Here is a 12,481-nt window from a genome sequence, read left to right on the forward strand (position 1 = left end):
ATAATGATTAGTATCTGCCTACAGGCATACGTTAGAAAATTAATTCAGAATATGGTGTTCTGAGAGAGCTCAAGGATCCTTTTCTGTTTTGCAAACATGTTTTCATAAATCCAAAGGCTGTACTTTCAATATTGTGTTTGGAATAAGCTAATGAAATTCCCTCCAAGAACACAAATTCCCTTAGACTCACAGGAATTGAAAATAGGAGGGGAAGTGTAATTGTCAGATACAAATTAAAAGGAGGCATGTGCTGACCTTTTGTTCCATTTCTCTTCATTAGGTTGACTGTGCAAAAGCAAGAAGACAGGAGTACAAAACTTGTGTGTCTATTTAATGCAAGCTGTTCGCGGATGAGAGGCACCAAAACGAAAAGCTCCTTTATTAAAGGACACTGACCTCAGCGATACAACGATGTCAAGATCTGGCTCAATCCAGGTTTAAGGAGAAAAATTAGTGGGCAGGAGAAATGAGGAGCTTTATCTACATCACTCCGTTCCTGTGAAGCAAACAAACTCTTGGTCTAGACCTCCACTCGCGTAAGGATTGTATATTGAAATTTCAACATGAGCAGAGAGATCAGGATCAATAGAATTATTACATGCTATTTGAACAGATATCAAAATGCAGACCAGTTTTTCTTGGCATATAACAGAAACAACACAAGCCACGCAGTGCACACAGAAAAACTGACTGTGTATTAGAGACAAGCATGAGACAAGAATCTTATAAGAACATGGAGCAGGAGTCGGCCATTCAGCCCCTCAAGCCTGCTCTGCCATTTAATACTATCATGGCTGATCTCATCTCGGCCTCAACTCCACTTTCCTGCCCGCTCCTCACAGCCCTTCAGCCCATTACTAATTAAATATCTGCCTATCACCTCCTTAAATTTACTTACTGTCCCAGCACCCACCATACTCTGAGGCAGTGACTTCTACAAACTCACAACCCCTTGTCCTAAAACTATGACCCTTCAACTGTACATTCAAAATTTGAAGGTACAACCCATGGCAGTTCATCAAATTTTTTTTGTTGCTGCGATTATTTTTTAAGTTAGAGCACATATTTTGGTACTGGCTACCAAAACTGGGTAACAACTACATGATGCACTGAATCATAGAATCAGAGAATCCCTACAGGGTGGAAAAAGGCCATTCGGCCCATTGAGTCTGCACCAACCGTCTGAAGTGCATTCCACCCAGAGCCACCCAACCTCCTACCTCTGTAACCCTGCATATCTCATGGCTAACCCACCTAGCCTGCACATCCCTGGACACTATTGGGCAACTTGCCAAGGCTAATCCATCGAACCTGCACATCTTTGGACTGGGAGGAAACCAGAGCACTGAGCGGAAACCCACGCAGACACAAGGAGAATGTGCAAACTTCACACCATTGTCCAAGATTAGAATCAAACTTGGCTCTGTAAGGAAACAGTGCTAACCACTGAGCCACCATATCACCAGATATCCTAAATAAACCCATCCAGATGCCTTTTAAATATTGTAATTGCACCAGTCTACATCACTTCCTCTGGCAGCTCATTCCAAACATGCACTACGCTCTGTGTGATAAAGTTGCCCCTCAGGTCCCTCTTAAATCTTTCTCCTCTCAACTTAAACCTATGCCCTCTAGTTTTGGACTCCCCTACCCTGGGAAAATAACCATGGCTATTCAACCGATCCATGCCCATCATGATTTTATAAACCTCTAAAAGGTCACCCCTCAGCCTCTGATGCTCCAGGGAAAATAGCACCAGCCTATTTAGCCTCTCCCTGTAGTTCAAACCCTCCAACCCTGGCAACATCCTTGCAAACCTTTTCTGAACCTTTTCAAGTTTCACAATATCTTTCCTATAGAATGAAGACCAGAGTTAAATGCAGGATTCTAAAAGTGGCCTCGCCAAAGTCCTGTACAGCTACAATATGACGTCCCAACTACTATATTCAAATGTTCTGACCAATGAAGGCAAGTTTGCCAAACATGTGTTTCTGCCAGATGCTCCAGTTTCCTCCCAGGTGTGCAGGCTAGGTGAATTGGCCATGGTAAATTGTCTATAGTATTCAGGGATGTGTAGGTTAGGTGTGTTGGCCATGGGAAATGCAGGGTTACAGGGAAGGGGTAAGAGGTGGGATGCTCTTCGGAGGGTCAGTGTGGACTTGTTGGGCTGAATGGCCTGGTTCCACACTATAGTGGTTCTATGGTCAGCTGGACTAGTTGGACCGATGGGTCTGTTTCCGTGCTGTACATCTCTTTGACATTTAACAGCAGTCATCCAGTCAAGTCTTTTTAGTCCATTTTTCAAAAGTTTATTCATTTTTCCTTTCCTTTACATACAAACACATGGGAAAATTGTTCACTTGGCTCTGCATGGGCCAACTGAATAATGTTGTTTAAGGCATGAATTGACCTTACATAAAAATTACATACTTGTTTGCAATATTCCAGAATAATCACTATATCAACATATCCCTCTAATTCCACTGCGCATTCTCATGGCCTGCCTGATCCTCTTTAAAACAATCCTTTGTTTCAATTACCAATCAATTTTACAAAACAAGTTTTGTTTCTCAACCAGATCAGCCAAACTTCCTTCTTTGTGATTTAAACTGCGGGTTTCTCTTCAATATTTTAGTCTACTTCTTTGCCTCAAACTGTTAGGGGCTAAGAGTAAAATTTTTAAAAAACCCTTCCTAACCACAGTGCACCATTAAGAGATCCAAGGTATGGTCACCACAACACTCCCTCAGACAGAAGAGACAGCTCTTGACCACAATGTGTGCTTTAGTTGTTTTTAATTTCAACGAGATTGCAACAGACAACCTGATCTCCAATTATAGCACAACAGCATGGATGGTGGGCATGGGGGAGGGGTGGCTGGATGTCTAGAGAGGTCAGAGATTCTTTAAAGGGCTGACATCCCATTCTGCCATGTTCCAAGCCCCACTTGGGTGATCTAGCTGGGAGCCCTGTCTTCAGGTTCAATAGCACTCCCTTTCCAGTTTCCCCATCCCCTGCCACACCCATTCCAATAGCTCCACCTCTTTTTGTATTCCCCAGTCTTCTTTTTTTCAATTTTCTACTGAGGACGAGCACAATTTTATACAAAATGTATGGGGGCGCAGGTCTGTGGAAAATACAATTGAACAAACTTGTCGACTTGAAAGGGGAATCGAACACGAAAGTTGAGTAATAGAGTGTGAAACTGCAGCTATCTGACTGAGAAGACCAAACTGCGAGTCTACCATGTCTACATTTTCAGCACAGTCCCCTACAGTGATGTGACCTGCACAACTGCTCAGCAGAAGAAAAACGCCTTCAGTGTTTCAGGTGTATCCTTGGCATCTCCTTACAGGACAAGTTCCCTGGCTCAGAAATCCTGGAGTGTGCTGATGCACACACCCATTGCTAAGCCAATGACATCTGCACTGGCCCACTCATGTTCACCATACAGGCAGACTCGTACAGTCACACAGCATGGGAACAGACCCTTTGGTCCGACCACAATCCCAACTAAATTCGTCCCACCTGCCTGCGCTTGGCTCATTTCCCTCCAAACCTTTCCTATTCATGTACTTACCCAAATGTCTTTTAAACGTTGTAACTGTACCCGCATCCACCACTTCCTCTGGAAGTTCATTCCATACACGAACCACTCTCTGTTTAAAAAGGTTGCCTCTCGTGTCTTTTTTAAATCTTTCTCCTCTCACTTTAAAAATATGCCACCTAATCTTGAAATCTCCCACACTAGGGGAAAAAAAACCTGCCATTCACCTTATCTATGCCCCTCATGATTTTATAAACCTCTATAAGGTCACCCCTCAACCTCCGATGCTCCAGTGAAAAAAGTCCCAGCCATTCCAGCCTCTCCTCATAATTCAAACCTTCCATTCCCCTGGTAACATCCTGATAAATATCTTCTGAACACTGTAGATGTAGAGACCTTTTGTACAGTGAACTGGCCACTGGGTGCCCATAACTTCATTAGAAAGACACATGCCAGTGGAATATGAAGATGGTGGACATTGACACTGATGGCTCGGAGACAGACAGTCACCGGTTGCCATGACCTGGGAAGGTTAACTTTTTGAAAGGGAATTGGAAGAGGCGAACAGAAATGGAAAGCTCTTTCGATTGAGAAGATGGCCTGGACAGAAAGAGAAGCCAGTGAATCATGCACTTCCTAGGCCTCTGAGGTAGACACCAGGAGATTCTTATCACAGAGAGGACCATCATGGAGCAAACCAATATCTGATGAGACGGGGGTTTGGGGGGGAGGTGCCATGGAAACAGGAGAATCATTAATGCAGATAACGCAGTGTGGAGCTGGAGAAACACAGCAGGCCAGGCAGCATCAGAGGAACAGGAAAGCTGACTTTTCGGGTCTGGACCCTTCTTCAGAAATCATTAATGCAGACATCTTTAACTTGAACACAGCACTTCGAGCCACTTAGACATCTACAGGAGGAGGCCAAGAGACTAACAAACTTCAAGCAACAACTTTCACAGCTACTCAGGCAACAGTAGTTACAAACAGCAATAGCCCTCACAGAGCACGTGTGATTCCGAATTCCTGAGAGAGAGTTGGTCAGAATTCACTGAGTTCCAACAATACATTGAATGGGAACTTCACCTGATGAAATGTTTAATTAAAATAAAATACACACAGTCAGAACAGATAGATATGTGTGCTTTATATTAGCCGCAAGCTTGGAAAAGAATCAGAAACATATTTGGAAAAATAACAATTCTAAAGAGTAACCAACTGTTCTGCTTGAAATACAAACTCCCACGCTGACAGCAAATAGTAAAACTCACTTCACACTTAATGGTTCAGGTGTGGCCACCATCACTTTGCAATGTCAAAACTTTCCATTGTCTGATCAGTAACAATAAGGGTGCTGTCATGGTACTGGAATAGCAACTTCATATCATGAGCTTGGATCCCGTGACAGCAAATTATCAGACTGTATTGTAAACAACCGGCTGACTAGCACCAGAAAGAAAATCTAGCAGGAGATAACCAGAATCCAACCAGTTCACCAAATAAAGATCTTTTTTCATTTAAATAGCACCTTTCAAGATTTCAGGACTTCTTGAAGTGAGGCTACACACCCAATGAGATGCTTTCCTTCTGTGATGTCGGAAACTCAGCCGCCAATTTGCTCAAAGCAAGCTCCCACAGACTGCAATGTGAAAATTATTGGATAATCTAGCTCTTCATTAGGTGAAGGATAAATATTAAGTGGGGGACACTTAGGAAGAAACATATGATATTTCATACAATATTGCCACAGGACTGGATTTTATTTATTTATTTACTTATTGGTGGGATGTGGGCTGCATTTTGTACCCATCCCTAGTTGCCACTGAGAAGGTGGTGGTGAGCTGGCTTCTTGAACCGCTGCAGTTCATGTGCTGTGGGTTGACCTACAATGACGTCAGGGAGGGAATTCCAGCGACAGTGAGGGAACATGGATATATTTCCAAGTCAGGCCCTGAAAAGGCCCTTTATATAATTCCTAATCAAAAATACAATTCCGCTGACAGTGCAACATTCCTTCAATACTGCACTGAACAGTCAGTGTAGATTTTGCAATTGAAGGCAGGATTTTTGCTCACAGGTAGGAATCATCTTGGAGGAAGAAATCTGTTGGTCAGCACTACCTCGCCTCTCTCCGGGCCATTTTCCGGGAGTCAGGAACACCATTCTCCCACAGGCAACATGTAGCCTATTCAGGGGACTAATTTGCCACACAACTGACACTTTTTTTTAATTCATTCATGAGATGAGGGCATCACTCACTAGGCCAGCTTTTATTACCCGTCTCTAATTGTCAAGAGAGTATTTAAGAGGCAGCCACATGGGTGTGGGTCTGGAGTCACATGTAGGCCAGACCAGGTAAGAATGACAGATTTCCCTCCCTAAAGGACATTAGTGAACCTGATGGATTTTTTTTCCAACAATCGATAATGGATTCATTCCATTCACTGGTCTAATCAGGGAGCCCTGGCTGACAGATATAAACAGGAGTGCCAGAGGATCTGTTCACTCTGAAAGCTGGCTCTGAGAAAACCAGACCAGTGCGAAGTACTACACATATGTAAATAAACGGTGATAGTAGGAACTGCCGATGCTGGAGAATCTGAGATAACAAGGTGTAGAGCTGGATGAAAACAGCAGGCCAAGCAGTCTGATTTCTGAAGAAGGGTCTCAACCCGAAACGTCAGCTTTCCTGCTCCTCTGATGCTGCTTGGCCTGCTGTGTTCATCCAGCTCTACACCTTGTTATCTCTGTAAATAAACGGTGACTTGGTGACGGTATACTGGCTTCTGTGGAGTTATTTCACCCGCCCTGAGCTAGCTTACATAAGATGCAAGTTGCGCACAAAGTTCAAATTCAGAGTTCCCAAGACCTGGGCAGCTTTATAATAAGCCAGTTCCTCAGGCCATTACAATTTTTCTAACTGCACAACAAGTTATACCATCCAAGTTCATCAGATAATAGGGAACGCAAATAGTATTCAAAGGTAATGGAGTAACAAAGTAGGAGGAAGTTCGCTAAAACTACACAAGGCGCTAGTCAGACCACAGCTGGAACACTGTGAACAGTTTTGGGTCCCTTATCTAAGGAAAGATATACTGGCATTGGAGTCAGTCCAGAGAAGATTCGCTAGGCTGACACCATGCATAGAGGAACTGTCTTATGAGGAGGGGCCTATATTCATTGGAATTTAGAAGAATGAGAAGTGACACTATTGAAACATATAGGATTCCTGTAGGACTTGACAAGATAGAAGCAGAAAAGTTGCTTCCCCTTGTGGGACAGTCTAGGACCAGAGGGCTCAATCTCAGAGTAAGGCGTTGCATATTTAAGACATAGCTGAGGAGGTGATTCTTCTCTTAGAGAGTTGTTAACCTGTAGAATAGGTCTGTAGAGCCTGGGTCATTAAGCTTTTTCAAGGCTGAGATCAACAGATTGCTTATTAGTAAGGAAATCAGGTGTTGTGGGGAAAAGGCAGAAAAGTGGAGTTGAAGATTATCAGATCAGCAACGATCTCACTGAATGGCAGGGAAGACTCATTGGGCTAAACAGCCTGCATCTGTTCCTGTGTCTTATGGAGTCTCATAGCAACTGGGCTGGTGCCATACCAATGAAGAGAGGCAAAGGAGGGTCAATGCACCCTTCCTCCAGCTACAGCCATAAGCCAGTACGAATGAGCAGAGGTATATAACCAATTAAACCAATTACAAACCCCACCCCGTGCAATCCAAACACCTTTTACCTGTAAGAGTCGTCCATCAGCTGTTCCAAGGTGACCCACAGTGTAGTCACCTATTACCGTTACAATGATAGATGTCAGTTTTGTGTCATCCAGCTCTCCGTCAAATCGATCGATTCGGTTGAGGGCTTGTGAGGTCTTGGTTGGTTTGTCCCAACACTCTCTCCCGCCCTGAAAAAAAAATGAGGAGAAAGCAAATAGTCATCTATCAATCTGTAAGTGATTGAGGAAGGGGTAATATTGTTCATCTGGAAGACGTTGATGTACACTTTAGGAGGACCAATGGTTAACATGGAACCTTGCAAGACAGAAGTTAGCCTGTGGTGGGTGTTTATCGGGGTGTGAAAGCAATAGAATGATGTGCCTCTACCACATAACGTTTCAAAAAGACTTTCGTAAGGAAAGACCGCAACCTATTTTTGACCATTTCTCAGGGAGTGGTGTCCAGTGTATGTATTCTTTAAAGCATTGTCGAGAAAAGAGACACATTGCTGAAGCTTTCCATTTCACTCTCATCAGGACCGAATGTAAAATCTCAAAGAGAACAGTGATTTCTTAGATTCGGTATTCTTGCAATTCTGTTCTGATTCTTGCAAAATGGAAAGCTTCAACAATGTTTCTGTTTTCAACAATACTCAAGTTCTATGCAACCAAACAACATTTTTTGAGGTGTTAATGTGGTTTTATTTTCCCTGGCTTATGAAATAGGTTTGTTTGTACAATAGTGAAGAATTTGTCCACATTTTCATTTGATAATGGAAAATAATTGAAGTGAAAACAAAATTCTACATTTGTTCATGTTCTGTTTTTTTCTCATCAACCTACCCCTGGTAACAGTTAACCTAGTCACACAATCAAATCTATTTAAAAGGGATCTCAGTTGGTATAAATGAAAGAAAGACCTGCGCAGGACACATGGTCAGCAAACATGGGTTACAGAATCGTAGAATCATGGAGTTATACAGCACGGAAACAGACCCTTCAGTCCAACTCATCCATGCTGACCAGATATCCTGAGTTAATTTAGTCCCATTTGTCAGCATTTAGCCAATATCCCTCTAAACCCCTCCTACTCGTATACCCATCCACATGCCTTTTAAATGCTGTAATTGTACCAGTCTCCACCACTTCCTCTGACAGCTCATTCCATACACGCATCACCCTCTGTGTGAAAAATGTGCCCCTCAGGTCCCTTTTAAATCTTTCCCCTCTCACCTTAAACCTATGCCCTCTAGTTTTGGACCCTGCTACCCTGGGAAAAAGACCTTGGCTGTACACGCTATCCATGCCCCTCATGATTTTATAAACCTCTAGAAGGTCACCCCTCAGCCTCCAACGCTCTAGGGAAAATAGCCCCAGCCTATTCAGCCTCTCCCTATAGCTCCAACCCTCCAATCCTGGCAACATCCTTGTAAACCTTTTCCACACCCTTACAAGTTTAACAACATCTTTGCTAGAACAGAGAGACCAGGATTGAATGCAGTATTCCCAAAGTGGCCTAACCAATGTCCTTCATCAACATAATACCAAAATACTGTGAATGCTGAAGATGTGAAATAAAACAGAGCACGCTGCAGAAAAAATATCTCCGCAGATGCTGTCAGACCTGCCGATGTTGTCTGGCACTTTCTATTTTTGCTCCAGGTTCATTTAGCATAGACTCAAGGTAGGGAAGGTAACAGACGATAATAGATACAAGGCAGGGGGCGGCGAAAGAAAATGAAAACAGAAACCCATTTCAGGATAGAGTGGACAGGTTAAAAAAATAGTTAGGGTGCAGTGAACGACAAAGAAATGTGGCAATGATGGAAAGGAAGGGATGGTGGGGGTTGGGTTTGGAATAGCAAAACCTAGTGTTGAAAGTTCTCAAGCCTTAGACCCTGACAAAGCGCGCTACAAAATGTAACGGTTACGTGTCAACAGGATTTGAGCAATTTCAGAGCCAAATTAAAGGCCTTTTATAAAACCTGTTACTCATTAGAGCCATAGAATCCCGACAGTGTAGATGAGGCCATTCACTCATCAAGTCTGTGCCTACCCTCTGAACAGCAACCCACCCTATCTTTGTAACCCCACATTTAGCATAGTCAACACACCTAACCTGCACATCTTTAGACTGTGGGAGGAAACTGGAGCACCCAGAGGAAACCCACACAGACACGGGGAGAACATGCAAACTCCACACAGACAGTCACCAAAGGCTGGAATCGAACCCGTGTCCCTGTCACTGTCAAGCAGCAGTGCTAACCACTGTGTCACCCAAAATGATTGATTTCCTTCTTGAAGAAATATTATTTTAGGCTGGGATCTGGTGCGGATGGTCAGACCATGTGTGGGAGCCCCCTGTGCTCAGCTACCGCAATGTAATGTTTATTTGATTCTTTTTTTTTACGACTAATGTCAATCCTTTAACTATGTCTTATTTCTAACTTATTCTTTAAACGCTGAAAAGTAATGCAACTACTTCCTGTATTTTATTCCTCTTTTATATCCAAGATACGTACCTGGGTATTTGTACGCAAGATAGCGCCATAAGAGACAACATTGTAAAATCTTTCACTGTACTCCTGTACCTGAGTATGTGTAACAATAAAGGATATTCTATTTATGAACCAGATGATCTTTTTATTATAATATCATGGTATTATTAAGATTTGCTTTTAGTTCCAGATTTTGTTGTAATTCCATTTTCTGCCATGAATGGGATTTGAACCCATGCCCCAGGTCAGTAGCCTAGACTACTAAAGCTAGTGACATTACCACCACTCCACCTCACCCCTCAAATTTAATTATGTCACAAATTTTAAGATCTTAACTTGGCAGGAAAATAACTTATGTACATACTTACAAATTAGGTGCAGAAATAAGCCACTCAGCTGTTTCGTCTTTCGGTAAGGTCAGTATTGATCTGATTATTCCACATTACTGCCTACCTTAATTAATCTTTCATTCCAAAAATCTGTCTATCTCCATCATAAAAATATTTCAAAGACTCTGTTTCTATCACTTTTTGAGGAAGAGTGTTCCTCATGACCCTCTGTGACAAAAAAAATCACCTCATCTATTTTAATTGAGTGACTCCCTATTTTTAAACAGTAGACCCCTGGTTATAGACCCTCTGTATCAGGAAACATCCTTTCCAAACCCACACAGTCAAGGCCCCTCAGGAACTTGCACATTTCAATCAAATTGCCTCTAACTTCCAACAAACTCCAATGGATACATTGGAGCCTGTCCAAAATTCCCTCCTGTGGTGAAGAAGACAATTTTCAATGAATATTTTAAGTAATTTGATTGCAAGTTAGTTAATAAAAGGAGAAATGGGTTATTTGTAAAAAAAATATACGCAGCCAGATCTCTCCTAAGCCTCCGACACTAATTCAGAGTCGAAGATATTTGTGCAGTATCCTGGGAGTAGGGGAAGATTAAACTTGCCAGACAATTTCTGCAGGATCCATGCACCTAGGTTTTGTACAAAGAAGCCAGGCAGTGGTAGTATCTCCACCTCTAGGACAGGAAGCATGGGTCCAAGTCCCATCTATCCTGGAAGTGTATCATAACATGCCTGATCAGGTTGATTAAAATAAGTCTAAAGAAACAAATCGGCCCATTGTATTTGACCTACCCTGTTGCCCCTTCCCTTGCTTTTATCTCCCTTTAGTTCAGTTCACATCATTTTCCTCACCTTTCTGGTATTTCCTCATTACAAGTTCAGCTACTTGATTCACTGAGCTGCATAGTCAACTGGAATATAGACTGAGATAACACAGTGTGCAGCTGGAGGAACACAGCAGGCCAGGCAGCATCAGAGGAGCAGAAAAGCTGACGTTTTGGGTCGGGACCCTCCTCTGATGCTGCCTGGCCTGCTGTGTTCCTCCAGCTCCACACTGTGTTATCTCAGGCTCCAGCATCAGCAGTTCTTACTATCTTTGAGTGGAATATGGACTGCATGTTCAGTCGTGATTTGTCAAACGTTTGTTTCAGTCATTAGTACATCATGCAGCTGTCTCAAATGAGCTATCCCAAGGCTCATGTCACAGTGAGACACCAAAGTCTGATTTGAAAGTCTGACAGTCAGGAATTGCAAGCAAGGGTGTAACTTTTACAATATTATAAATGTAAAATATAGCATGCAAGAGCCACAGTTCAGCACCACTTACTCACTCCTGGTCTTGCCGCTTTCATTAGGAGCTGTTTGCTTTCATCAAGATCAACACTAATTTGCTGTGATGTGTTTTGTACATTTGCAAATATATTCTAGAATAACACTACACAAACAAGCAGTCCACAGGTTCATGATTCAAAATCAAATACACAAGAGTGACTTAGCTTGATGCAATGCCTTCACCATGAAAAATCATTCCCAAGGTTCTTCACAGGAGCATTACGAAGCAAAATTAGACTGGGCTTCAGAAGTCGATTTTACAACAGCTGGTCAAACACTTGGTTAAAGAGGTGGAGTTTAAGAAGAGGGCCTTAAAGGAGGACAGAGATGTGGGGAGGTTTAGGGAAGGATTTGCAGATTTGGGGGGGCTCAGGCAGCTGAGGGCACAGTCACCAATGGAAAGGCGATTAAAATCAGAGTTGCTGAAAAGGCTCGAGTTAGATGAGAGTGGGTATTGCAGAGGGTTATGGAGCTGGAGAATATGACTGCGATGGAGTGGGGGAGGGAGGCCAAGACTAGGTTTGTAAATGAGGTTAAGAATTTAAAATCAAGGCATTGCTTGACCAGAAGCCATCACAGGTCAGTGAGCATGAGGGTCATGAGTGAGAGGGGAACGTGCAAGCAAGCACGCTGGGATACAAGTGTTTTAGATGACCTTCAATTTATAGACAGGAGATAGCCAACTGGGAGTGCATTGGAATACACACGTTTCGAGGTAAGAGGCATAATTTATGTGAGGGAGGAGTGAACTTGAACGATATTACTGTGGAAATTTGTGGTTCGCACATATCACTGGCTTCTCAGGGGCAAATCTGACACCCAGGTTGCAAATAGTCTGCTTTAGTGTCAGACAGTTACCTGTGGTTCGTGTTGGTAGCCTCGGGAATGGAATTTGGAGATACAGGTCCAGCTTTTGTATTATCAAACTATGCAGGTCAGAAATGTCAGAGGTTCCCCACTCCACAACTACCACAGCAGCTACCTACCCCCTCCCCCACCACCACAACTCTTTCTCACACAACCTCCCACCCCC

At 42.9% G+C, this 12,481-nt stretch overlaps 1 protein-coding gene across 3 annotated transcripts in view; it reads right to left on the reverse strand.

Annotated features, from left to right (window-relative positions):
• The window catches only part of mst1rb (macrophage stimulating 1 receptor b), a 118,304-nt gene that overhangs the window by 53,478 nt on the left and 52,345 nt on the right, over positions 1-12,481 (reverse strand). For all 3 annotated transcript variants that reach the window (XM_048606671.1, XM_048606672.1, XM_048606673.1), the window contains exon 3: positions 7,287-7,454. In XM_048606671.1, the coding sequence (XP_048462628.1) occupies positions 7,287-7,454 (168 nt within the window). The remainder of the gene's footprint in view (positions 1-7,286; positions 7,455-12,481) is intronic.

The sequence above is a fragment of the Rhincodon typus genome, chromosome 16 (genome assembly GCF_021869965.1).
Source record: "Rhincodon typus isolate 14 chromosome 16, sRhiTyp1.1, whole genome shotgun sequence".
Taxonomy (NCBI): Eukaryota; Metazoa; Chordata; class Chondrichthyes; order Orectolobiformes; family Rhincodontidae; genus Rhincodon; species Rhincodon typus.